Source organism: Anolis sagrei, chromosome 6, assembly GCF_037176765.1.
Source record: "Anolis sagrei isolate rAnoSag1 chromosome 6, rAnoSag1.mat, whole genome shotgun sequence".
NCBI classification, from domain to species: Eukaryota; Metazoa; Chordata; class Lepidosauria; order Squamata; family Dactyloidae; genus Anolis; species Anolis sagrei.
The window spans coordinates 2511658-2539426 of NC_090026.1; the positions used below are offsets into that span (position 1 = coordinate 2511658).

The 27769-nt window shown below is 46.3% G+C and overlaps 2 protein-coding genes across 5 annotated transcripts in view; one reads left to right on the plus strand and one right to left on the minus strand.

Moving 5' to 3' along the window:
- Positions 1–5705, minus strand: part of ZAN (zonadhesin) — a 62148-nt gene extending 56443 nt beyond the window's left edge. Inside the window, exons 1-6 of the mRNA XM_067469555.1 lie at positions 5567–5705; positions 4966–5219; positions 3082–3166; positions 2240–2386; positions 249–419; positions 16–113 (exon numbers count right to left, since the gene is read on the minus strand). Coding sequence (XP_067325656.1) covers positions 16–113; positions 249–419; positions 2240–2386; positions 3082–3166; positions 4966–5219; positions 5567–5705 — 894 coding nt within the window. The remainder of the gene's footprint in view (positions 1–15; positions 114–248; positions 420–2239; positions 2387–3081; positions 3167–4965; positions 5220–5566) is intronic.
- Positions 5706–24232: 18527 nt separating this feature from the next.
- The window catches only part of GIGYF1 (GRB10 interacting GYF protein 1), a 57193-nt gene continuing 53656 nt past the window's right edge, over positions 24233–27769 (plus strand). For 3 of the 4 annotated variants that reach the window (XM_060779817.2, XM_060779819.2, XM_060779820.2), the window contains exon 1: positions 24233–24400. The gene's annotated coding sequence lies outside the window, so the exon portion shown is untranslated. Of the gene's footprint in view, positions 24401–24603; positions 24691–27769 lie in introns of those variants that run through there. The other variant, XM_060779818.2, reaches the window with a different exon arrangement.

Consider the following 27769-nt stretch of genomic DNA (forward strand, 5'->3'; position numbering starts at 1 on the left):
CCTTGGCTTCCTTACCTGGACCTCGGCTGTCCCAGTATAATTGACCACTCCCGGATTCCAGTTGGGTCCATGCTCCCCACTGAGAGTCAGCAAGGGGGCTCCCAGTCCTCCCCCTGTTCAAACAGAAATGCAGAGAGGAGGAGGAAACTTAATACAAAACCGTCATCCTCCCAAGGTGCCCCGAGAAGCCCAGAATCTGGTGGGGTTGTCACAGAGCCTTGGCTGGGTGGGAGAAGGGGCATACCTACCTGCCACAGCCACTGCATAGACCTTGAGTGTTGTATCACTGGAGACACCATGGAGAGTGTAATAGAAGTCAAGGGAGAGGCAGCCCCCCTGGGACTCATACGGAGGGCTTTTGAGGAGGGCCGTCCCGCTGTTTTTTGAGTCAAAGGAATCCAGTAACATGTAGGAGCCGACTGCAAGGAAGGTCGAGAAAGAATCAGGGTCTGCCCTGGACTAAAGCCAACCTCCTGAGTCCAAGACCAAAAGTGAGATTTCACCTGCAAATGCTTGAAAGTTCTTGCTTGTGACAGTCAGAGCTGACAAGACTGAACTGGGTGGATGCCAAGAGTGTGACTAGTTCAAGGGTAGCTTCCCAAATTCATGCATTATTACATTCCTAGTATTCATTGGTAGGACAAGCAAAGAATCCCAGTGGAGAGCCATGCCTTCCTGTCAGAGCTGATGGTATTGGTCTAGATCAGTGGTTCTCAGCCTTCCTAATGCTGTGGCCCTTTAATCCAGTTCCTCATGTTGTGGTGACCCCCAACCATAACATTTTCGTTGCTACTTCGTAACAGTAATTCTGCTACTGTTATGAATCTGTAGCAGCATATGATAGGAGAGATTATATCAAGAGAGATCCTTTCTAGAGAAAGGATCTCTCCTTTTTTTATTTCCAGCTGGGACCCTGGAGTGGAGCTGTGTCCAAAAGCAACCGGAGTGCCCGATAAAGGTGTTGACTGCCTTTTATACACTTCAAATGCAGGCAAACAAAGAAACATGCTTCTACATACATTGACATCATTCTCTGCGTCACTTTAGCATCACAGAAATATCAAATTCTATCTCCCAACATACAAAAGGCATGTCTCTGTATTTCTTTCTAAAGAGCAGCATACAGCTTACAGCTTACATTCATCAATCAAGGGGCCTACTTTGACTTATCAGGAAGGAGGGGGAATAGGCTCCTTACTTAGCTATAACCTGGGCTATGTTGTACCAGTCTCTGTATCTGGAATGTACAGATAACATGTCCCCCTCTTCTCCCCCTTCAACATTCCTTCCCTGTCCTCCTGGCTTTCTTACACAGAGAGAACCTGATTTTTCTATACATTTCAGTTCTTGTAAAGTACATACAATATATGCATAAATAAATATCTATTTTTTCAATATCTCCCCATCAAATCATTGTGTAAATATCTGATATGCAGGATGTATTTTAATTCACTGGACCAAATTTGGCACAAATACTTCATATGCCCAAATTTGAATACTGGTGGGGTTGGGGGGGGGGGGATTCATTTTGTCATTTGGGAGTTGTAGTTGCTGGCATTTATAGTTCACCTACAATCAAAGAACATTCTGAACTCTACCAATGAAGGAATGGAACCAAACTTGGCTCACAGAACTCCCATGCCTAACAGAAAATACTGGAAGGGTTTGGTGGGCATTGATCTTGAGTTTGAGAGTTGTAGTTCACCTACATCCAGAGAGCATTGTGGGTTCAGACAATGATGGATCTGGACCAAACTTGGCTTGAATACTCAATATGCCCAAATGTGAACACTGGTGGAGTTTGGGGAAAATAGACCTTGTCATTTGGGAGTAGTTGCTGGGATTTCTAGTTCACCTACAATCAAAGAGCATTCTGAACCCCAGCAACAATAGAAATGGGCCAGACTTCCCACACAGAACCCCCATAACCAAGAGATAATACTGTGTTTTCTGATGGTCTTTGGCGACCCCTCTGACACCCTCCTTGTGACCTCCCCAAGGGTCCCAACCCCCAGATTGAGAAATGCTGGTCTAGATGGACTCTAAATGTGCAGTGACACATTCTGATATGTTTTTATACAGATGGTTCTAGGTTTGATCCTTGGAAAAAAAATCCTTTTTGAAACGTGGAAGCGCTACTGCAGCTGCCACTCAGGGTTGACAAGGTTCTCAAGGGCCATAAGGAAGCTTCCAGGGTTCCTATGCAGAAAGATCCCGGTTTCAGGAGGGAGGAACTCACATCCCGGTTTGGAGAAGTCATCCGCAGGTCCCACGTCGGGGTTGTCACCTGCCCCAGTCCACTGCTCCCACTGGATGTCCTCTTCAGCCGGGTTCTCCCACCCGCAAAGGTCACCCATAGAGTCAAAATCACAGCCGGTCACACAGGCTGCAGAGCAGAAAGAGGAGCAAGGAGCAAGCAGCAGAGAGAGAACAAGGAAGGAAGGATCCTTCAGTTGAGATGGAAGGAAGTGGAATTTGGCCCACCAAAATGTCACCAGGATCCATTGCAAATGGGCCCTAGACTCCAACCCAAAAGTCTCTCAGCGCAAGGAGAGAAACTAGGGCTGGGTAACAACGGAAAAATTTGTTTCTAAATTTGTTTCGTTTTCAGGGGGGTTTTGCGTTTCGTTTTTTAAAAGAATTCCGAAATTTTTCTTTAAAAAAGTTTGAAATATACGAAATTTCGTAAAATTACGAAACAATTACGAAACAATTACGAATCGATTCGTTAATGGCGGACGCGATTGCGCAAAACGCTAAAAAACCCTCCAAATGGGAGAGGGGGAACTTCTGAAGCTTCCCTCTCCCTCTGTTGTTGACTGTTGGTGTGATAATTTATTTTTTATCACTGATAAAACAAACAACAACCCTAAAACTTGCACCAGACATACGGAAAAAATTACGAATCAATTACGAATCAATTACAAAATAAATTGGAAAAATTCGTTTCGATTTTTAATTACCCCTGCATGCCTCAATATCGGATCGTAAGCTAATTTAAATACGAATTAATAACGAATTACGAAATTAATGAACGAAACCGCCCAGCCCTAAGAGAAACCCAAAGTCAGGGCCACTTACGTGAGCAAGGCCCAACCCTGATGGAGATGGAGTCCAGCCCCATATCGATTTCCGTGTTCTCAGCCCGGGTGGCTGCAAACACAACCTGTGAGGAGACAGACAGTCATCATTAGCTTCAACAGCTGGCGTCAAAGCCCTTTGGTTTTTATTTTTTATAATTTTTATAATTTTTAATTATAACAGCTTACGCTGGAAATGTGGGAAGAAGCCTGGGACCTATTATCATTTATGGTAGGGTTGTAAGAAATTTTTAAAAAAATTATCAATGGTTCACAAACATACCCAAACTATCATCAAGATAAAGTTTGATATGAAACCGGAGTACTACGTTTTGAGCATAACAGACTTCGGACTAAGGAAAAACGAAGAGAAGATTCTCTTCTACCTGTCAGAGGCCGCGAGAATACGGATTGCACAGAAATGGAAAGCTAAAGAGACCCCCTCTGTTGAGGACTGGATTATAAAGATAGCTGAGTTCATGGATATAGAGAGGCTATCATACTTACTAAAGGGTCAGAATAAGGAAAAGCAAACCAACTAGAACCAGCTCAGAGCATACTTGAAGGAAAAATAAAACTTAATATATAACTTAAGGTACTATGAGCTCATTTCATGAACAAAGACTTCTGGAAGCGGAATCTTTTGTGTAAGAAGATTTATATTATACTATGATTATATCTCTGTGGACTGAACTGGAAGTCAACAACCCCACCCCCCTTCTTTCCGCCCCGAAGCCCCGACCCACCCCATCACCATCCCTCAACTGCCCAACTACCATTCACCCCCTCTCTTAACCTCTCTTAACCTCCCCTTACGCTATTACCCTTCCAATTTTCTACTTTCCTATTACCTCGATTGTTCCCCCTCTTTCATTGTTATGATTTAAAATCTCACAATAAATTAAATTAATTAAAAAAGCCCTTTGGTTTTATCTCAAACTGTGCTGGTACGGCTGTACCAGGAGCTCCAACTTTATTTTCTTTCTGTTATCTGTTTTGCAGTCATAGGGCAGGCCTCCTGTCCATCATAATTAAGCTTTGGTTCCGCCCCTTGTTCTGGGCTCTGGGAGGGAAAGGGGCCATTTTTTGGGCAGTCTCACACAAGGTAGCTAAGCTATAGGGCGTAGACCAGCTCGTCCCAAAGAAAAGCTTCCTTTCTCAATAACGTCTGGGGAAACAGAAATTCCAGGAGAAAAGTCCCAAAAGCTCTCAGCCTCACAGCAACAGAGGGAAAACAGCCCTGAAGTTTCAAAGAATTCTCGGAGGGAGGACAGCATTACAGATCCACTGAACTCCAGCTGCAATATCTTCAAGCCTCGGCTGCTAAGTCTACTTGATACCCAGACGCATTTGGAATCGGTAGTAGGACCCACACCAATGAGGCATAGATAGAAAGCAGCCTGGGAGAGGTTAAATAGGGTTTTTCCTACAGAGAAAGTACAGTTAATCAAAGTCAGGTACCAGCCCATTGAGGACTAGACTAAGAAAGCCTTGAAGTGTTGTTTGAACCATTGAAGATTTGTTGTTTGTTCCATAATAAAGTCTTTGTTGTATCGTTAAAGACTCTAAAGACCATCACTTCAGAAAAATCCCTAAGAATCTCTCTTTGAGGCGTCCCTGGCTTCCCGCTGGGCTTAAAGTATACGTCCTATAGAAAAGTACAACTGTTACAGGCCCAGCACACGACAGAAAACAGTCAAAGAGCCATCTAATCCCACTCCAGGTTTTAGAATCTTTAACAACTTGTTTAAAGTTCAGACTTAAATCATGAGCAGATTTCCCGCCCCCGCCCATGTGGGAGCCACCAGTTGCCACTGGGAAAAGACTGGGGATGTGAGAGGAATGAGGACCACACCCTGTTCCTGTCCTTCTTCCAAAAGATTACCTGAAAGGGACGCCGGACGGGGTTCTGTACGGTCACGGTCCCCAGCAGCCAGGACGAACTCTGCATCCCTCCTTTGGTCCACAGCGTTGAGGTGTTTCCAGAAGCATCCTGGACTTTCACTGCCAGCTGGGCATTGGCACCGAAGCTGTACAGGTAATAGAGGAATTCCACGCAGATCTCGGCTGCGTCCGGATCCAGAGCCGGACTTTGCAATTGCACCGTTTTCCCTGCTTCCGGGTAGATGTAATATCCTCCTGGAAAAGGCAGAGAGCAGTTGGTCTGGGACTGTTTTGATTTTGTTTCAGGGGCTGGAGACGTAGCTGGGATCCACAGGGAGGAAGGTGAAGCATGGAAAGGAGGGTCTTTCGCCAGGCTTAGTTAACCAAGCTATATAAGCAAAGCTGGAAAGGTAACGAAGGCCCTCTGAGTGCTTCTTAGCCAGCTTTGCATACTCTCCAATGCTCTGGTTTGATGTGATCAGCCCTGCTGGGGTTACATACAGGTATGGGCAAACTTTGACCCTCCAGGTGTTTTGGACCGGCTGTTAGGAATTGTAGGAGTTGAAGGCCAACACACCAGGAGGGCCAAAGTTTGCCCATACTTGGGTTACAATGTCTTACTCCGCTCAGGCTTCCCTCCTGGAGGGCCAGGGCTCTGCCCAGGCCTTGGCCCATCGCCTCGGAGCCACTGCCCGCCATCGTCCTCAGATTGGGTCCAGCCACAGAGAGGATGCTCTGCATCGTCGAAGTCACAGCTGGGAAGGGAGGCTGTGGGGGAGAAGAAGCAAAGGCAGGCAAACTCCGGTTAGCATTAGGAAGAACTTCCTGACTTCCTGAACATTAGGAAGAACTTCCTGACTGAGAGAGCCGTTCAGCAGTGGAACTCTCTGCCCCGGAGTGTGGTGGAGGCTCCTTCTTTGGAAGCTTTTAAGCAGAGGCTGGATGGCCATTTGTCAGGGGTGATTTGAATGCAATATTCCTGCTTCTTGGCAGAATGGGGTTGGACTGGATGGCCCATGAGGTCTCTTCCAACTCTTTGATTCTATGATTCTATGATTCTAGCAAACTCTGTGTATCCCTAATTATTCCTTTTTTAACAAACACCTGGCACTGGAGGTAATGGGAAATGAATAGGAAAGGGGGGGGGGGGTGTCCTGCAAACTTTTTGTATCCCAAATTGTTATTTTTGGATGGCTAGACTTTTAGTTTTATGTGTTGAGGCTCAGCAGCAAGATGCTGGGGTTGTTGGGGATTCTGATTCAGAAGATGAGGTTTTCATTTAGTCTGTGTCTGTTCTTCAGGTTGAAACACAAACAGAAATGCAGGCCATCGATCACAGAGCTAGGTCAGGACCGAGATAAAGGATGCTTCTCTTGAGAATTGACCTTCCCGGCCTTCTCAGCCTTCAGAAGATGAGGAGTGGCCCCATGATATGAGATTAGGTCTCTGCTTGGAGAGAGCTAAGGAAGCGTTAATTAGAAGGTCAGAGAGAATCCAGGAGAAACAGTCCTTATAGCACCGGGATTGTGGCGCAGCTGTCTGAGTTTTAGCTGCATTAAGATCACTCTGACCAGAAGGTCATGAGTTTGAAGCCAGCCCGGGTCGGAGTGAGTGTCCAGCCAATTGTGTAGCTTGTTGTCGACCTTTGCAACCTGAAAGACAGTTGCATCTGTCAAGTAGGAAAATTAGGTACCACCTATGTGTGGGGAGGCTAATTAACTAATTTATGAGGCCATAAAAAGCACTCCAGCAAAGCATGCGGGGAATGTGGAAGTACTTCATCAGCATTGTAGATGGACAATGAAAGCGACAGCTCCCCTGGTGGCCAGAAAAAGTTAAATAGCCTCTGTGTATGTCTGTATACGTTGTATGTCTAATTGGCATTGAATGTTTGCCATATATGTGTACATTGTAATCCGCCCCGAGTCCCCTGCAGGGTGAGAAGGGCCGAATATAAATACTGTAAATAAATAAATAAATAAATTATAGTCCTTGAAACACAGGTGCCGAAGAGATGGTCTCATGTCTGTTTGCTCAGGTGTGAGCTTCAATTAGGTGCTGTTTCCCTGAGCTCTTTAGAGCAGACAACTTCCTCTTCAAATCAGGTTCATGGATAGCTCTCAAGTTTGCCTACGTTCCTGAATGAGTTTTTGTCTTGCCTAAGTTCCTGCTTTCATGCTATGGATTTTGCCTATGCTTTTGGCTTCTTGGATTTCACATACCTTGCTATTTTGGACTTCATGCACCTTGCTGTTGTGGCTCTCATGTATCTTGTTATCTTGGATTTCATGGACGTTACAGTCTTGGACTATTGGTCTTTATATCTTTATATGCCTTTTGTAAATAAACTTCTGTAGTCAGCTACTACTGGACTCTGTTTGATGCTGGGTGAAAAGGTGCTCCTGACCTAGTGTGTGACATTATGCTTCTTTTAACATGCGGAGGGGAGCTGGTTACCCATGTTCCCCCTTTGTTTTGCTGTCTGCATGTTCTTTCATCACCCTCACAATGCTGTTGCTGCTAAAGAACATCCAGCTAGACAGAGGATGAGGAAGGAAAGCAGGGGGCTGGGAGAGCATAAAAAGGTTTTGGAAAAGGAGTTCTTTAGTGGAGGTTTTGTTTAATGAGGTATGTTTGCATTTATTGTTGTTGTTGTTGTTGTTGTTGTTGTTATGCTGTCTTGTGGGTGGGGAATTACACAGTAGGCAAGAAAGGAGACAGTGAGAAAAATAATTAATATTATTAGTGGTCTACATAAACATACACTCCTTCTAGTTGGGAAGTCACTTACATTTTGTGGCAAAGGGTTTCTGCAATAATTCAGCACCATGGGTCTGTTTTGCCCTGAAATGAGAGAAGAACGAACAAGGTGAGCAGCAGAAAACAAGGTTTGGGATCGGCAATGTGGGTGTGCATAGATTCCTCTTTCTCTGGGGGTAAATAAATGCTCATTTCCGCCCATACAGAGCGAAGTCAATGGAGGGTCCATTTCAAAATTTGTAAGAAAAATGTACCATAAAGCAAACTACCTTTCTTGTAGTTTGAAGCCATTGTTCCATTGCGTCCTAGTCTCCAGGGCAGCACAAAACAAGCTTGCTGCCTCTTCCCTGTGACTTCCCCTCACATATTTATACATGGACAGGCATGTAGCTGGGGGGGGGGGGGGGCCTTGGGGGGCTTCAGCCCCCCCCCCCCCCCCCAAATTCTCATGGTGGTCCGCGAGAAGGCCTTACTGGTACATTATTTAAACTGTTATGTTTATTCATATCATGATCTGATCACCATGCTCAATATATCCCATATGCATGATGGGGTATTGGGGTAACGATACAAAAGGTTTGCTAGGGTAGACCCTCTTTCACTCAGACTCAGCCCCCCCCCCCCCCGAACCAAACTCAGCCCCCCTCCTCCCAAAACAAAATCCTGGCTACGGGCCTGTACATGGCCATCACCATATCTCCTCTCCTCTTCCGAAGGGTAAATGTTCCATCTTCCAGGAGCTTGGTTTGCATTGCCCTTTAGTTGCTTGAAATAGCATCCCTTTGCATTTCCCTACAGCGTCTGGGTGTGACAGCACAGTAAACATGCACAGCTCTTTAAGTCACATAGATCTTGTTCTCCAGACCCTGGATCATTTTGGACGCCCTCCTCTGGACACATTCCAGCTTAGAGTCAACATCTCCCTTCAATTGTGGTGTCCAGAAGTGGCCACAGTGTGATTCCAGGTGAGCTCTAACCAAGACAGAATAGAGCATGGGGAGCATGACTTCCCTAGATCTAGACACTAGGCTCCTATTGATGCAGGCCAAAAAAAGCATTGTTAGCTCATGTTTAGCTTGCTGTCCACAAAACACCAACTTCTTGCTTTAAGTCCCTCATAGACTACAAATCCCAGAATTTCACGCAATGGATTCTTGACAGTTTTCCAAATAATGAGATGACATAATGATGTATCCTTTGATCCCTCTGGGGTGTTTTCCTTGCTTAAAGTTCAAGGCGAAGGCGCAAGGTCAGTTGGGCGTGGGAGGTGAATCATCTGCTCAAAATAGCTGGGATGGGTGGGGGTAGGAAGGGGCAGCCATAAAGAAACAGTAAAGCGATAAATACCTGAGATTCACAGATTTATTTATTGTGTCATCCACAACCAGAACATTGTATTACATTTCTAACAGAACAAAACAAACAAACAGATTTAAAAAAACACACAAATTTTGCAAACTTGGTAGCTGATTAAATGTCCTTTGACCAGTATCTGGCCCCTTGGAGTGCCTCTGGTGTTGCTGCAAGAAGGTCCTCCCGGGTGCATGTGGCAGGGCTCAGGTTGCATTGCAGCAGGTGGTCAGTGGTTTGCTCCTCTCCACACTCGCATGTCGAGGATTCCACTTTGTGGCCCCATTTCTTGAGGTTGGCTCTGCATCTCGTGGTGCCAGAGTGCAGTCTGTTCAGCGCCTTCCAAGTCGCCCAGTCTTCTGTGTGCCCAGGGGGGGAGTCTCTCATCTGGTATCACCCACGGATTGAGATGCTGGGTTTCAGCCTGCCACTTTTGAACTCTCGCTTGCTGAGGTGTTCCAGCGAGTGTCTCTGTAGATCTAAGAAAACTATGTCTTGATTTAAGTATTTGACGTGCTGGCTGATACCCAAACGGGATGAGCTGGAGATGTCTCTGCCTTGGTCCTTTCACTTTTGGCTGCTCCTTCCCGGCGGATGTCAGGTGGTGCAATACCAGCTAAGCAGTGTAATTTCTCCAGTGGTGTGGGGCGCAGGCACCCCGTGATAATGCGGCATGTCTCATTAAGAGCCACGTCCACTGTTTTAGTGTGGTGAGATGTGTTCCACACTGGGCATGCGTACTCAGCAGCAGAGTAGCACAGCGCAAGGGCAGATGTCTTCACTGTAACTGGTTGTGATCCCCAGGTTGTGCCAGTCAGCTTTCGTATGATATTGTTTCTAGCACCCACTTTTTGTTTGATGTTCAGGCAGTTCACAGATCATAATATTAGAAAAATTAACTAAACAGAAGAGAGGGAATCTTTGTTTGTATTCTCTCTCACATTCTTTCCAAGCTGGTGTCCTCTGGGTGCATGGATGAGGGGTTCTGGGTCTCGCAGTCCAAGGCACCAGGAGGACACCAACTTAGGAAAATCCATTCTGTGATAAGGATGCAATCCTCCACTAATTCTGCTCTTGAAGGAAGAAATATGTTATTTCTGCAATGTTCTTCCTACAAGGAGAAAGACCTTCTGGGATGCAGACAGGGAAAACAACGGGATACCCATGATATGTTAAAAGCAATGGGTCACATGTGCATTGACACAAAAAACACCCAACAAATTTTCCGGTTGACTATGTTGCCAAAGACAACACTCTACAAAGAGTTCCAAGACAGATACAGACACAGTGCGCACAAATAGGAGCTTGCCATTGTAGATCTGCCACCACAGGTTGATGGTTTAACTGATGATTAAGAGGGGATTGTGAGCTTTCCTGTGGCACAAAGTGATGGGCTCTCAATCATAGAATCATCATAGAATCAAAGAGTTGGGAGAGACCTCCTGGGCCATCCAGTCCAACCCCATTCTGCCAAGAAGCAGGAATATTGCATTCAAATCACCCTTGACAGATGGCCATCCAGCCTCATAGAATCATAGAATCTTTCAGTTGGAAGAGACCTCCTGGGCCATCCAGCCCAACCTCATTCTGCCAAGAAGCAGGAATATTGCATTCAAATCACCCCTGACAGATGGCCATCCAGCCTCATAGAATCATAGAATCTTTCAGTTGGAAGAGACCTCCTGGGCCATCCAGCCCAACCTCATTCTGCCAAGAAGCAGGAATATTGCATTCAAATCACCCCTGACAGATGGCCATCCAGCCTCTGTTTCAAAGCTTCCAAAGAAGGAGCCTCCACCACACTCCGGGGCAGAGAGTTCCACTGCTGAACGGCTCTCACAGTCAGGAAAGTTCTTCCTCATGTTCAGATTGAATCTCCTCTCTTGTAGTTTGAAGCCATTGCTCCCTTGCGTCCTAGTCTCCAAGGAAGCAGAAAACAAGCTTGCTCCCTCCTCCCTGTGACTTCCACATATTTAGACATGGCTATCATATCTCCTCTCAGCCTTCTCTTCTTCAGGCTAAATATGCCCAGCTCCTTAAGCCACTCCTCATATGGCTTGTTCTCCAGACCCTTGATCATTTTAGTCACCCTCAAGTCTGGGAAATGATGGTTCTCTCTGTGAGAAAACGGGCTTGGAAAGTGTAGGGCCTCCAGCACAGTCAGGGGAGTCAGAAGTAGCAACAACAAATAAGGAATCAAGTGAAGAGCTGAGTGATAAGGAGGGTTCTCATGAGAATCCACCTATAGCTATGGATATCAGCAAAAGTCTTCATTTACTAATTAGAGAAATTACATAGGAAAGTTGTGAAGAAAATTCATGGGAAAAGGAATGATTTCATGGGTGTCTATTAAACAAGCTGTTTACCTTAAGGTTAATTCAGGCAACGCTGCAATAGAGCGAGAAGCTAAGCCTGTTCAACATCTTTATTAATGACTTAGATGAAGGGCTAGAAGGCATGATCATCAAGTTTGCAGACGACACCAAATTGGCAGTGATAGCCAATACTCCAGAGGACAGGAGCAGGATTCAAAACTATCTTGACAGATTAGAGAGATGAATGGCTAAAACTAACAAAATGAACTTCAACAGTGACAAATGCAAGATACTCCACTTTGGCAGGAAAAACGAAATGCAAAGAGACAGAATGGGGGACAATGCCTGGCTCGAGAGCAGGACGTGTGAAAAAGATATTGGAGTCCTCGTGGACAAGAAGTTAAACATGAGCCAGGAATGTGATGTGGCGGCAAAAAAAGCCAATGGGATTTTGGCCTGCATCAAGAGGAGCATAGTGTCTAGATCCAGGGAAGTCATGCTTCCCGTGCTCTATTCCACTTTGGTTAGACCACACCTGGAATATTGTGTCCAATTCTGGGCACCACAATTCAAGAGAGATATTGACAAGCTGGAATGTGTCCAGAGGAGGGCGACTCAAATGATCAAGGGTCTGGAGAACAAGCCCTATGAGGAGCGGCTTAGGGAACTGGGCATGTTTAGCCTGAAGAAGAGAAGGCTGAGAGGAGATACGATAGCCATGTATAAATATGTGAGAGGAAGCCACAGGGAGGAGGGAGCAAGCTTGTTTTCTGCTTCCCTGGAGACTAGGATGCAATTGAGCAATGGCTTCAAACTACAAGAGAGGAGATTCCATCTGAACATGAGGAAGAACTTCCTGACTGTGAGAGCCGTTCAGCAGTGGAACTCTCTGCCCCGGAGTGTGGTGGAGGCTTCTTCTTTGGAAGCTTTAAAACAGAGGCTGGATGGCCATCTGTCAGGGGTGCTTTGAATGCAATATTCCTGCTTCTTGGCAGAATGGGATGCGACTGGATGGCCCGTGAGGTCTCTTCCAACTCTAGGATTCTAGGATTCTGAGTTCTCTTATTCCTGGTCCAAGTCAAGCTTTGATTTTGGATTTAATCCCTTTGAATCCATGTTCTTGTTCATGTGCTCCTGTTCAAGTTTTATTAGTTATACCTTCTTGATTCTGGACCTGCTGTACCTGTGCTGTATGCTGTGCTGTACCTGTGATTTCTGGCTTTTCCTGGAATTTTGTGAGACATTTGGATTATTGCTTGATTACCATCTGTTACTAAACCTTTTTTGGATTATATATCTTCCTTTCTTATTCCTGATTTTATATGCTTTTTATATGTTTTTACAATAAACGGTTTGCTTATATTTTTGAATGCTTGTGTGGTGCGGCATTCAGAGGTGTTTCCAGGCCTGGAGTGCAAAACTTGCATTATGGGATAGAAAAGAAGACATACCATACATTTCTGAGCATAAATGTTTTCAATGTAGAAAATAGTATTTCTGTACAAAAAGTCTTATTTTCTGCGCAGAAAGGAGTAAGCTGGGGGGGGGGCAGAAGATATTGTAAATGGGGTGTGACAAATATTTGTTGTTCAAATCAAAGGTATTGAATAGTTGCCATATGTAAAGCTGCTTTGAGTCCCCTTCGGGATAGAGAAAGGCGGGATACAAATAGAGTAAATAAATAAATTGATGCTAAAGCCACACAAAAGAATTGAGAAAAATTGTGGAGCATAAATCCTGATCTGCGAAGATTCTCGTGAGCACAAGTATATTTCCATCAGCATTTTCTGACATTAGATAAAACTGGGTTGTTGCAGATTTTTTCGGGCTATATGGCCATGGTCTAGAGGCATTCTCTTCTGACGTTTTGCCTGCATCTATGGCAAGCATCCTCAGAGGTAGTTAGGTCTGTTGGAAGTAGGAAAAAGGGTTTATATATCTGTGGAATGACCAGGGTGGGACAAAGGACTCTTGTCTGCTGGAGCTAGGTGGGAATGTTTCAACTGACCACCTTGATTAGCATATAATGAGTCGCCTAAGGGCTGAGAAAAGCGGTATATAAATAAAGTAAATAAATAAATACATAAATAAATAATGGCCTGACAGTGCCTAGAACAAACCCTCTCAGCCCGGTCATAGCTAATTTCTACATGGAACACTTTGAAAAACAAGCCCTGGGAACAGCAACAAAAAAGCCCACTCTATGGTTCAGATATGTAGGTGACACCTTCACCATTTGGAGCCATGGAGAAGAAGAACTCAACAGGTTCCTGGACCATCTCAACAGCATCCACCCAAACATATGGTTCAGATATGTGGATGACACCTTCACCATTTGGAGCCATGGAGAAGAAGAACTCAACAGGTTCCTGGACCATCTCAACAGCATCCACCCAAACATATGGTTCAGAGATCTGGATGACACCTTCACCATTTGGAGCCATGGAGAAGAAGAACTCAACAGGTTCCTGGACCATCTCAACAGCATCCACCCAAACATCCAGTTCACCATGGAAAAAGAAAAGGAAGGGAGACTGCCTTTTCTAGATGTCCTAGTCATCCGCAAACCAGATCAACAACTGGGTCACACCGTCGACAGAAAACCCACACACACAGATAGATATCTACATAATAACTCCACCCATCACCCAAGCCAAAAAAGAAGCCCCATTAAAGCCTTGGCAGACCATGCAAAAAGAATCTGCGAAGCCCACCTCCTCCAAGATGAACTGAAGCACCTCAACTGGGCTCTCCAGGCCAATGGAGACCCCACCTCAGACATCAGAAGAGACAACTGAGAAGAAGCCACGAGAGTAAAGACCAAGACCCACCCAGAGGAAAAGGGTTCTTGCCAGACATCAAGGGAACCACTGACGGCAGAGGGAAGCTGATGAGGAAACACAACATACAAACTATCTACAGACCCATCAAGGAAATCCAACCAATGCTCCGTTCAGCAAAAGACATGAGGGATCCTCTCACCTCTGAAGGAGTCTACCGGATACCATACAGCTGTGGACAAGTCTATACAGGGACCACCAAACGCAACAACATTGCCCAGACACGCATCAAGGAACATGAAAGGCACTGCAGACTCCTTCAACCAGAGAAGTCAGCCAGAGCAGAGCACCTGATGACACAGCATTTTGTTTGAGAATCCTAGGAGGACCAATAGATGAGTTCCATTCTGATGTAGCAGAGGGAGCATAGGGTGGAAGAGCAAACCTGTGTCTTGTTGTTCTTTCCCCAAAACGACGAGGACTGGAAGCTTTGTGCGCAATGGGTTAAACCCTTGTGCCTGCTGAACTGCTGACCTGAAGGTCGGCAGTTTGAATCCACGAGATGCAATGAGCTGCTGTCTGTCAGCTCCAGATCCCCATGTAGGAACATGAGAGAAGCCTCCCACAGGATGGTAAAACATCCAGGTGTCCCCTGGGCAACATCCTGGCAGACAGTCAGTTATCCTGGCGTCCCCTAGGCAACATCCTTGTAGACAGCCAATACTCTCACACCAGAAGCAACTTGCAGTTTCTCAAGGGCGACTAAAATGATCAAGGGTCTGGAGAACAAGCCCTATGAGGAGCGGCTTAGGGAACTGGGCATGTTTAGCCTGAAGAAGAGAAGGCTGAGAGGAGATATGATAGCCATGTATAAATATGTGAGAGGAAGCCACAGGGAGGAGGAGGGAACACGCTTGTTTTCTGCTTCCTTGGAGACTAGGACGCGGAACAATGGCTTCAAACTACAAGAGAGGAGATTCCATCTGAACATTAGGAAGAACTTCCTGACTGTGAGAGCCGTTCAGCAGTGGAACTCTCTGCCCCGGAGTGTGGTGGAGGCTCCTTCTTTGGAAGCTTTTAAGCAGAGGCTGGATGGCCATCTGTCAGGGGTGATTTAATTGCAATATTCCTGCTTCTTGGCAGGGGGTTGGACTGGATGGCCCATGAGGTCTCTTCCAACTCTTTGATTCTATGATTCTATGATTCTGACATGGAAAAAAAATAGAAACAGAAAAAACCAGAGATGTACAGTGTACCCGAATCCTACTCTGAATCCCAACATCACACTGGTGCTCACACCACCACAACAGAGACAAATTGGGATCCCAACTCTTTCTGCTGCCCCAACCCTAACCCAGGCATGGCGAAATTTCTACCCTCCAGGTGTTTTGGACTTCAACTCCCACAATTCCTAACAGCCTACCGGCTGTTAGGAATTGTGAGAGTTGAAGTCCAAAACACCTGGAGGGAGGACCCAAGTTGGCCCATGTTGCCCTAACCCAACAGTATGACACACAACTCTACTACTGTTGACCCAAGTTGCCCTAACCCAACTTTCTTTTCTCAGCTCACCAAATCACAGCTGCGCCCTGGATGACCAGAAGCCAGGTCCAGAGCTGTGCCATCCTGCTGCCCATCCGGAGAGATGCCGGGGCAAATAGGCTGAAGGCATCTTGGCGCCTGGCAGATATAGCTTATCCGCTCCCTGGGCAGAGGGCACCGGAAATTCGTCCTTTTGCCTTTGCAGGCGACCCTTGTCCCCATCCCTCCCAAAGGGAACAATGACTGCTTAGCCTCTCCCTTCTCTGTGGGGCGAGGTGGGGCTCCGGCCATGAGCCAGGAAATTATTGGGGGGGGGGCACGCGGAAGAGATAGGCTGGCACCAGTTGCGTGACAAACTGGGCCAGGAATGGCCAACTGCGCTGGGTCCAAAGACCATCGGTGGAGTGCCAACAGTGCTGCAAAACATATGCAGACACGGAAGAACATAGTTCTTGGCGAGCCTGCCCCACTTTTTAAACCTTTGGGTGGAGGGCTTGCCCTTAGATCAGTGGTTCTCAACCTTCCTAATGCCGCGACCCCTTAGTACAGGTCCTCATGTTGTGGTGACCCCCAACCATAATATTATTTCCGTTGCTACTTCACAACTGTAATTTTGCTGCTGTTATGAATGGTAATCTAAATATCTCATGTGCAGGATGTATTTTAAGTCACTGGACCAAATTTGGCACATAGAATCATAGAATCAAAGAGTTGGAAGAGACCTCATGGGCCATCCAGTCCAACCCCATTCTGCCAAGAAGCAGGAATATTGCATTCAAATCACCCCTGACAGATGGCCATCCAGCCTCTGCTTAAAAGCTTCCAATGAAGGAGCCTCCACCACACTCCGGAGCAGAGAGTTCCACTGCTGAACGGCTCTCACAGTCAGGAAGTTCTTCCTAATGTTCAGATGGAATCTCCTCTCTTGTAGTTTGAAGCCATTGTTCCCTTGCGTCCTAGTCTCCAGGGAAGCAGAAAACAAGCTTGCTCCCTCCTCCTCCCTGTGGCTTCCTCTCACATATTTGTACATGGCTATCATATCTCCTCTCAGCCTTCTCTTCTTCAGGCTAAACATGCCCAGTTCCCTAAGCCGCTCCTCATAGGGCTTGTTCTCCAGACCCTTGATCATTTGAGTCGCTCTCCTCTGGACACATTCCAGGTTGTCAATATCTCTCTTGAATTGTGGTGCCCAGAATTGGACACAATATTCCAGGTGTGGTCTAACCAAAGCAGAATAGAGGGGTAGCATTACTTCCTTAGATCTAGACACTATGCTCCTATTGATGTCTAGACAAATACCCAATACTCCCAAATTTGAATACTGGTGAGGTTGGGGGTGATTGATTTGGTCATTTGGTAATGCTGGAGTTGCTGGGATTTATAGTTCACCTAAAATCAAAGAGCATTCTGAACTCCACCAATGAGGGGATGGAACCAATCTTGGCACACAGAACTCCCACAACCAACAGAAAATACTGGAAAGGTTTGGTGAGTGTTGATCTTGAGATTTGGAGTTGTAGTTCACCTACATCCAGAGAGCACTGTGGACTCAAACAATGATGGCTCTAGACCAACTTGGCACAAATACTCAATATGCCCAAATATGAACACTGGTGGAGTTTGGGGAAAATAGACCTCAACATTTTGGAGTTGTAGTTGCTGGGATTTATAGTTCACCTACAATCAAAGAGCATTCTGAGCTCCACCAACGAGGGAATTGAACCAATCTTGGCACACAGAACTCCCATGACTACAGAAAATATTGGAAGAGTTTGGTAGGCATTGACCTTGAGTTTGGAAATTGTAGTTCACCTACATCCAGAGAGCACTGTGGAATCAAAAAAATGATGAATCTGGCCCAAACTTGGAACGAATACTCAATATGCCCAAATGTGAACACTGGTGGAGTTTGGGGCAAATAGATCTCAACATTTGGGAGTTGTAGTTGCTGGGATTTATAGTTCACCTACAATCAAAGAGCATTCCGAAGTCCACCAATTATGAAATGGAACCAATCTTGGCACACAGAACTCCCACAGCCAACAGAAAATACTAGTTGACGGGATTTATAGTTTACACTGGTGGAGTTTGGGGCAAATAGACCTCAACATTTGGGAGTTGTTCACCTAAAATCAAAGAGCCTTCTGAACTCCACCAATGATGGAACTGAATCAAACTGGGCACACAGAATTCCCATGACCAAGAGAAAATACTGGGAAGGTCTGGTGGACATTGACCTTGAGTTTTTTGGAGTTGTAGTTCACCTACATCCAGAGAACACTGTGGACTCAAGCAATGATGGATCTGGATCAAACCTCGCACAAATACTCAATATGTCCAAATGTGAACACTGGTAGAGTTTGGAGAAAATAGGCCTTGCCATTTGGGAGTTGTAATTGTTGGGATTTATAGTTCACCCACAATAAAATAGCATTCTGAACCCCACCGGTAGAATTGGACCAAACTTTCCGCATAGAACCCCCATGATCAACAGAAAATACTATGTTTTCTGATGGTCTTTGGCGACCCCTCTGACACCCCCCTCGCGACCCCCATGGGGGTCCCGACCCCCAGGTTGAGAAACACTGCCTTAGATAGAACAGGCATGGACCAACTTGGGCCCTCCAGGTGTTTTGGACTCCAACTCCCACAATTCCTAACAGCCTACAATTCCTAATAGGAGTTGGAGTCCAAAATACCTGGAGGGCCCAAATTAGCCCATGCCTGAGACGGAAGTGTGGCGTAATCTATATAAATAAAAATGTAATGTTCGTTTGTGGGATTAATGGAACTCAAAAACCACTGGACAAATTGACACCAAATTTGGACACAAGACACCTAACAGTCCAATGTATGTCCTTCACTCAAAAAATTGATTTTGTCATTTGGGAATTGTCGTTGCTGGGATTTATAGTTTACCTGCAATCAAAGAGCATTCTGAACTTCACCAATGATGGAATTGGGCCAAACTTAGTACACAGGGCTGCCATGACCAACAGAAAATACTGGAAAGGTTTGGTGGACATTGTCCTTGAGTTTGGGAATTATAGTTCACCCACATCCAGAGATCACTGTGGACTCAAACAATGATGGATCCTATTCATGGGTGCTGACAGGTGGGAAGAAACATCTCAGTGAGTTTGAGGATACCTTTCTGATTATTTATTTATTTATCGTGTCAGGAGCGAGGTGGGCAGGGCTCCGGTTGCATTGCAGCAGGTGGTCAGCGGTTTGCTCTTCTCCACACTCGCATGTTGTGGATTCCACTTTGTGGCCCCATTTCTTAAGGTTGGCTCTGCATCTCGTGGTGCCAGAGCGCAGCCTGTTCAGCGCCTTCCAAGTCGCCCAGTCTTCTGTGTGCCCAGGGGGGAGTCTCTCATTTGGTATCAACCATTGATAGTTCTGGGTTTCAGCCTGCCACTTTTGGACTCTCTCTTGCTGAGGTGTTCCAGCGAGTGTCTCTGTAGATCTTAGAAAACTATTTCTTGATTTAAGTCATTGGAATGCTGACTGATATCCAAACAGGGGATGGGCTGGAGATGTCTCTGCCTTGGTCCTTTCACTATTGGCTGCTACTTCGCAGCTGATATCACGTGGTGCAATACCGCTAAACAGTGTAATTTCTTCAGTGGTGTAGGGCGCAGACACCCCGCGATAATGCGGCATGTTTCATTAAGATCTACATCCACTGTTTTAGCTGTGTTCCACACTGGCATGCATACTCAGCAGAGTAGCAAAGAGCAAGGGCAGATGCCTTCACTATGTCTGGTTGTGATCCCCAGGTTGTGCCAGTCAGCTTTTGTATGATATTGTTTCTAGCGCCCACTTTTTGCTTGATATTCAGGCAGTGCTTCTTGTAGGTCGATGATGCCACTCCATTGCATTTTGGGGGTGTGGGCCATTGAACCCTGTGGGGAGAGTCCTCCTTGTCTTCGTCATCCTCAGATAAGAGAAAGCGTTGCTAGGAGTTCCCTTCTCTCCCGAGGAAAACACCTCGGCCATAAACCAGGTGGGGCCGATAAACATATTTCACGTTTCATTTATAGTCGTGTTGCATCTTCCAAGTTTTATTTATAGTCTCCATGTTTCCCCGGCCTGTCTCAGCCTCTGAGGACAACAGTCCCGTCTCCAGGTGAGGCCGAGGAGACTTTGCCCTCAGGCCATGGAAGATGAAATCTTGGAATCCTTCTTCCAGCGTGGAAGGGTTCTGGTCTTGCCTCTTCTTCAGAACTTTCTATTAAGCATGGGCAAACTTGGGTCCTCCAGGCGTTTTGGACTTCAACTCCCACAATTCCTAACAGCCGATAGGCTGTTAGGAATTGTGGGAGTTGAAGTCCAAAACACCTGGAAGGAAGGCTGAAGTTGGCCCACACCTGTACTTGAATGTTTCCTCTAGGAAACACCATCCCTGGCTCCAAGGTCCAATGCTTCTCATTGCCATCTCCTTATGTAGTGGTTATTAAAATAGTGCCATAGGTAGGTTGTTGTTGTTGTTCATTCGTTCAGTCGTTTCCGACTCTTCGTGACCTCATGGACCAGCCCATGCCAGAGCTCCCTGTCGGCCGTCACCACCCCCAGCTCCTTCAAGGTCAGTCCAGTCACTTCAAGGATGTCATCCATCCATCTTGCCCTTGGTCGGCCCCTCTTCCTTTAGCCTTCCACTTTCCCCAGCATCATTGTCTTCTCTAGGCTTTGCTGTCTCCTCATGATGTGCCCAAAGGACATCAACTTTGTCTCTAGTCTCCTTCCTTCCAGTGAGCAGCCGGGCTTTATTTCCTGGAGGATGGACTGGTTGGATCTTCTCGCAGTCCAAGGCACTCTCAGAACCTAGGTACAAATCCCAAATTTCAGGCCTTCTACTTCTAGTTGTAGTAAACGTTAATTTGGGTTGCCCTGACTTTTCTGGGCTGTATGGCCATGTTCCAGTAGCATTATCTCCTGATGTTCCACCTGCATTTTTGACAAGCATCCTCAGAAGTTTGTTCAGAGCTCTGTTGGAAGGGAGGCAAGTGGAGTGTATATACTATACCTGTGGAATAATGTCCAGGGTAAATCTGAGATAATATTGGAGTAAACCTGTGGTAACATTGAAGTAAATCTAAGGTAATACTGGAGTAAACAGGAGGTAATATGGGAGTAAGCCTGAGGTAATACTGAAGTACATCTGAGGTAATGTGGGGGTAAATTTGAGGTAATGTATGGAGTAAATATGAGGCAATATTGCAGTTATCCTGAGGTAATATGGGAGTAAACGGGAGGTAATATGGGAGTAAACCTGAGGTAATACTGAATTTGAGGTAATGTGGGGGTAAATTTGAGGTAATGTATGGAGTAAATATGAGGCAATATTGCAGTAAACCTGAGGTAATATTGGAGTAAACCGGAGGTAATATGGGAGTAACCTGAGGTAATACTGAAGTAAATCTGAGGTAATGTGGGGGTAAATTTGAGGTAATGTATGGAGTAAATATGAGGCAATATTGCAGTAAACCTGAGGTAATATTGGAGTAACCCGGAGCTAATATGGGAGTAAACCTGAGGTAATACTGAAGTAAATCTGAGGTAATGTGGGGGTAAATTTGAGATAATGTATGGAGTAAATATGAGGCAATACTGCAGTAAACCTGAGGTAATATTGGAGTAAACAGGAGCTAATATGGGAGTAAATCTGAGGTAATACTGAAGTAAATCTGAGGTAATGTGGGGGTAAATTTGAGGTAAAGTATGGAGTAAATATGAGGCAATATTGCAGTAAACCTGAGGTAATATTGGAGTAAACTGGAGCTAATATGGGAGTAAACCTGAGGTAATACCGAAGTAAATCTGAGGTAATATGGGGGTAAATTTGAGGTAAAGTATGGAGTAAATATGAGGCAATATTGCAGTAAATCTGAGGAAATATTGGAGTAAACAGGAGCTAATATGGGAGTAAACCTGAGGTAATACTGAAGTAAATCTGAGGTAATGTGGGGGTAAATTTGAGGTAATGTATGGATTAAATATGAGGCAATATTGTAGTAAACTTGAGGTAATATTGGAGTAAACTGGAGCTAATATGGGAGTAAACCTGAGGTAATGCTGAAGTAAATTTGAGATAATGCTCGGTGAGAGTATGATAGCTGGGTCTGGAAGCGCCAAGCGTTACGCCCATTCCGCAACAGTGGTTCTGAATAAGGGAAGGGGAGAATGGGACACTGAGGGCGGGAATATACTTCGTAGTTGCATTTGGTGAAAGGATAGAAAGGTTTAGTAAGGTTAGGGTTAGGGGTGAGACTTAGGGTTAGGGTATGGTTAGGGTTAGAATTTGGATTAGGATTACGGTTTGGATTAGGATTAAGGTTAAGGTTTAAGTTTATGGTTATGATTAGTTAGGGTAAGGTTTAGGGTTGGAATTAGGGTTTGGGTTAGGATTAGGGTTAAGGTTTAGGGTAAGGTTTACGATTAGGGTAAGGTTTAGGGTTTGGTTTAGGATTACAGTTAGGGTTAGGGTAAGGTTTAGGGTTTGGTTTAGGATTACAGTTAGGTTCAGGGTTAGGGTTTGGCTTGGGGTAAGGTTTTAGGTTTGGGTTAGAATCAGGGTTAGGATTACGGTTAGGATTAGGGTTAAGGGTTAGTCTTAGGCGTAGGGTAAGGTTTAGGGCTTGGGTTAGAATTAGGGTTAGATTTCAGGTTTGGGTTAGAATTAGAGTTAGGATTAGGGTTTGGGTTAGGGTAAGGTTTAGGGTTGGATTAGGATTAGGGTTAGGGTAGGGTTTATGGTTAGGGTAAGGTTTGGGGTTTGGGTTAGAATTAGGGTTTGGTTTAGGATTACAGTTAGGTTAGAATTAGGATTAGGGTTAAGAGTTAGGAATAGGGTTAAGGGATAGGGTTCAGGTTAAGGGATTAGGGTTAGGGTTTTATCATTAAAGAACTCTGACATTCCTTCTGCAATGCCTGTGTTCCTTTCTGTGTTGTGCAAACAGGGCTCCCAAAGTAGCGAAGTGGAAAGAGCGTAAGGCTCAGAGCTGCTTCCGGACCCACCTCTCATGCCTAATGCTCGAGTAAATATGAGGTATTGTCGAAGAGTTTCATGGCTGGAATCACTGGGTTGTGATTAGGGTGAAACATTCACACCTAGCTCCAGCAGACAAGAGTCCTTTGTCCCACCCTGGTCTTTCCACAGATATATAAACCCATTTTCCTGGTTCCAGTTGCTTCTCTAATCACCTCTCAACAAAAGATTTCCCCAGGCACTGCCAGGCCATCAAATGCTAATCAAGGTGGTCAGTTGAAACATTCCCACCTAGCTCCAGCAGACAAGAGTCCTTTGTCCCACCCTGGTCATTCCACAGATATATAAACCCATTTTTCCTACTTCCAACAGACCTCACTACCTCTGAGGATGCTTGCCATAGATGCAGGCGAAACGTCAGGAGAGAATGCCTCTGGAACATGGCCTGACATCCTGAAAAACCTACAACAACTCAAATATGAGGTAATATTGAAGTAAACCCGAAGTAATATTGAAGCGAACCTGAGGTAATATTGGAGTAAAGCTGAGGTAATTTTTGGATGAAGGAAAACAGGTAATTAATGGAGTAAACGTGCTGCAACTTTGAGAGGAACTATGGTCTATTATTCCGATGCAATCCGACCTTTAGTACAAATATTTCGTGCCCACGTCCCCTTTTGCTGACGTCATTTTGCGACTCGATGGCGGAGAGGTGGTGATGACGTCACGGGCTAGGCCCAGGCGGGGATCACGTGACGAGGGCGAGGGCCGACCAATCCCCTTCGGCATTTCTCTCCGGGAGCGCGCCTCTAGCGGCGAGAGCGCGCCAAAGCAGGCAGGCAAGGTCACGTGGACACCGCTCCTCCGATCTCGTACAAATGCCCTTGCGCCGCTTTGCGCACGCGCGGATGAGAGCGGCGAGACGATTATACCAAGTACAAACCGTTCTGGGCATGCGTACATTTAAACTCCCTTAACCTAGTTCGCGCATGCGTGCAAGAAAACCCCTTAGAGCGGCTTTTCCTAGTTTGCGCATGCGTGCAGGAAAACACCTGAGAGGCTTTTCCTAGTTTGCGCATGCGTGCAAGAAAAACCCCTTAGACCTTTCCTAGTTTGCGCATGCGTGCAAGAAAAACCTCAGAGAGGCTTTTCCTAGGTTGCGCATGCGTGCAAGAAAACACCTGAGAGGCTTTTCTTAGTTTGCGCATGCGTGCAAGAAAACCCCTTAGAGAGGCTTTTCCTAGTTTGCGCATGCGTGCAAGAAAACCCCTTAGAGAGGCTTTTCCTAGTTTGCGCATGCGTGCAAGAAAACCCCTGAGAGAGGCTTTTCCTAGGTTGCGCATGCGTGCAAGAAAACCCCCTTGGAGAGGCTTTTCCTAGGTTGCGCATGCGTACACAGAAAAAGCGAGTTCGAATCTTCTGCGGCTGCGCAGTACCACCCTTTCCATTCTTTCCCCTTCAAGCCCCGCCCCACTCGTCTTGTTCCCCCTGGTCTGCGCATGCGCGCTAGGCTCAGTCGCGTCACGTGACGAGAAGGAGGAGGGCGGCCATTTTGGTTACAAACACAAACAAGCGGCGAGAGGAGGACGGAGCTCCCCGCGAGAGAGAGAGAGAGAAGGAGAGAGAGAGAGAGAGACGCGGATCCGCGCCGAGGCCACGCCTCCTCCTCCTCTTCCCCCCTCCCTCCCCCAGCAAAAGGTAAGCCACGCCCCCTCCCGTTGCCATGGAAGCCCCCCTCCCGCCGTGCCCGCTCCCTCGGGGCCACGCCCACCCGCTCCGTCGCCTAGGAGACCCCTCCCCCCGCCCTCCTCGGCTCCCTCGCCGGCCCCGCCCCCTCGCGTTAGGGCAGGCGGCGCTGCGGCGGCGGAAGTCCCGCCTCCCCACTTCCGCTTCCCGCCCCTCCTTTCTCTGGGTCTGAGGAGACCCCGCTCCTCGCCCCTTCCCTCCTCGCCCGGGGCCAGTGGCCGTGCGGGTGGGCTTCGGCTCTGGTAAGGAGGCCTCGCCAGGCCGCGCGCATGGGCTGGACTCGATAGGCCGGGCTTGGGCCAGCTTCCTCCCTCCAGCTCTTTGGGACTCCAACTCCCACAATTCGGGACAGGCTCAGGCCTTTTCCTCTCCCTCCTCAGCACCCTCAGGCCTTTTTATTTTCCTCCTCAGCAGCCTCAGGCCCTTTCCTTTTCCTCAGCTCTTTTCCTTTTCCTCCTCAGGAGCTTCAGGATTTTTCCTTTTCCCTCTCAGCAGCCTCAATCCTTTTACTTTTCAGCAGCCTCAGGTTCTTTCCTTTTCCTCCTCAGCAGCCTCAGGCCCTTTCCTTTTTTCTTTTTTTTTTACCTCAGCAGCCTCAGGCACTTTCCTTTTCCTCTACAGCAGCCTCAGGCCTTTTGCTTTTCATCAGCAGCCACAAACCCTTTCCATTTTCTCCTCAGCAGCCCCAGGGCCCTGCCTTTTCCTCAGCCTCAGGCCCTTTTAATTTCCTCTTCAGCAGCCTCGGGCCTTTTCCTTCTCAGCAGCCTCAGGCCTTTTCAATTTCCTTCTTAGCAGCCTCAGGTCTTTCCCATTTCCTCCTCAGCAGCCTCATTCCATTTCCTCCTCAGCAGCCTCAGACCTTTTCCATTTCCTCCTCAGCAGCCTCAGGCCCTTTCCTTTCCCCCCTCAGCAGCCTCAAGCCCTTTCCTCTTCCTCCTCAGGAGCCTCAGGCCTTTTCCTCATCCCATTTCCTTTCCCCCCTCAGCAACCTCAGGCCTTTTCCTTCTCAGCAGCCTCAGGTCCTTTCCTTTTTCTCCTCAGGAGCCTCGGGACTTTTCCTTTGCCTTCTCGGCAGCCTCGGGCCCTTCCCTTTTCCTCAGCCTCAGCCTCTTTCCTTTTCCCTCTCAGCAGCCTCAGGCCCTTTCCTTTTCCTCTACAGCAGCCTAAGGCCTTTTACTTTTCATCAGCAGCCACAGGCCCTTTCCATTTCCTCCTCAGCAGTCTCAGGGCCCTGCCTTTTCCTCAACCTCAGGCCTTTTCCTCAGCCTCAGTCTCTTTCCTTTTCCTCCTCAGCAGCCTCATATCTTTTACTTTTCCTCCTCAGTAGCCTCACGGCCTTTCCTTTTCCTCCTCAGGAACCTCAGGCCTTTTACTTTTCAGCAGACTCAGGCCCTTTCCATTTTTTACCTCAACAGCCTCAGGTCCTTTCCTTTTCCCTCTCAGCAGCCTTGGGCCTTTTACTTTTCATCAGCAGCCACAGGCCCTTTCCATTTCCTCCTCAGGGCCCTGCCTTTTCCTCAGCCTCAGGCCATTTCCTTTTCCTCCTCAGCAGCCTCAGGCCTTTTCCTTTTGCGCAGCCTCGGGCCCTTTCCCCCCTCAGCAGCCTCAGGCCCTTTCCTTTTCCTCCTCAGCCTCATTCCACATTACAAGGCCTGAGTTGGAAGAGACTCTAAGCCAGGCCTGGGCAAACTTGCACCCTCCAGGTGTTTTGGACTTCCATAAGTGGCTGAGTGGGAAAAGGATGGGGCCTGAGGCTGTTAGGAATTGTGGGAGTTGGGAGTCCAAAAGACCTGGAGGGAGAAACTTTGCCCGAGCTGCTCTGTGGTCTGATTCCACCTCCACATTCGGAAGAACCTCCTGGCAGTTGAAGTTCTGCAGAATCTCTTTCTCTGGAGGGTTTTAAGCATAGGCTGCATGGCCATCTGTCGGGAGGGCTCGGGCGGTGTAGGGATCTCTCCCAGTTCTCGGATCCTGCCCTTCTTGCTTACACCCATTGCAATTCCCTGGACAGCTGGCCCCAGTTAAGATCCAAGAATCTTGTTCTCAAGCACTTTACAATGTTTATCCAAATCCTTGATGATAAATCGCTCTTATCCTCATTGCTGCTATATGATATTTGCACTTTACCCATTAGTTCTATCATTAGCTCTTTCCTTTAATGTTGTGGCACCATCCATGACAAGACATTGAACTTTGCTTTTGGTTGTTTGGTTTTGATGTTTGTTTTATATACCGCTTAATGTTGTTGTTGTTTTGTTGACATGCATTTTAATGTGTTATGTTTTAACTGTTTTGTTGGGCTTGGCCCCATGTAAGTTCCCCCTAGTCCATTTGGGGAGATTGAGGCAGGGTATAAAAATAAAGTTATTATTATGGCACAGTGAGAGTGCTTGTCGAAATACATTTTAATAATATATATAATATAATAAAATAACTTTATATCCCGTCCTATGTCCCTGAAGGGACTCAGGGCCTTTATGTACCTGTACTGTTTCTGCAATGTTGATGTGTTTTCATTTATTTTGAATCCCGCCTTGAGACATGAGGAGAGGTGGGTAATAAATAAAATAATAATAATAATTAGTAGTAGTGTTACTACGTTCCACCGGTGTCCCTTGTTCTGGGTGCATCTACACCAGACTTGCACAGTCTTTGGTCCTCCAGGTGTTTGGACCTCCAATAATAATAATAATAATAATATATCTGTAGCCCGCCCTATCTCCCCAAGGGGACTCAGGCGGCTTCCAGCATAATAAAGGCAAATATTCAATGTTGGTATAAAACAGAAGTAAAAATACAAATAATACAGTACATTACACAATGAATTAAAGCAAGTAATTTTGTATAATGCTGGATTGTGAATTGTTTTATACTGTGTCTTGAATTTTGTGGTTCCTATGTTGTACACCGCTGTGAGTCGCCCCTGGGCTGAGAACAGCGGCATATAAGCAAAGTAAATAAATAAATAAATAAATAAATTTAAATAGTTATCATTAAATGACCGTAATTTAAGGTGTTAAAAGCCAGCTAAGGTAGAATGTCAAATCAGTTCCCTTTCTCACTCATTTATCAGTGTTGTAAGCTATATTCCTCCTCCTTGTTATATGCTTGAAAGCATAAGAATGTTTTAAGTCACTTTTTAAAAGGGAGTGAGGAGTGGGCCGTTTTGTCCAATGAGCAGGAGTTCTGGGAGCTGAAGTCCAAAACTCTTGACCGGGAGGCCTGCTCTATGCTGTATGATCCATGCAGGATTGTTGTTGTTATTATTATTATTATAATATATATTTATGCCCGGCTTTATCTCGCCTGAAGGGGACTCAA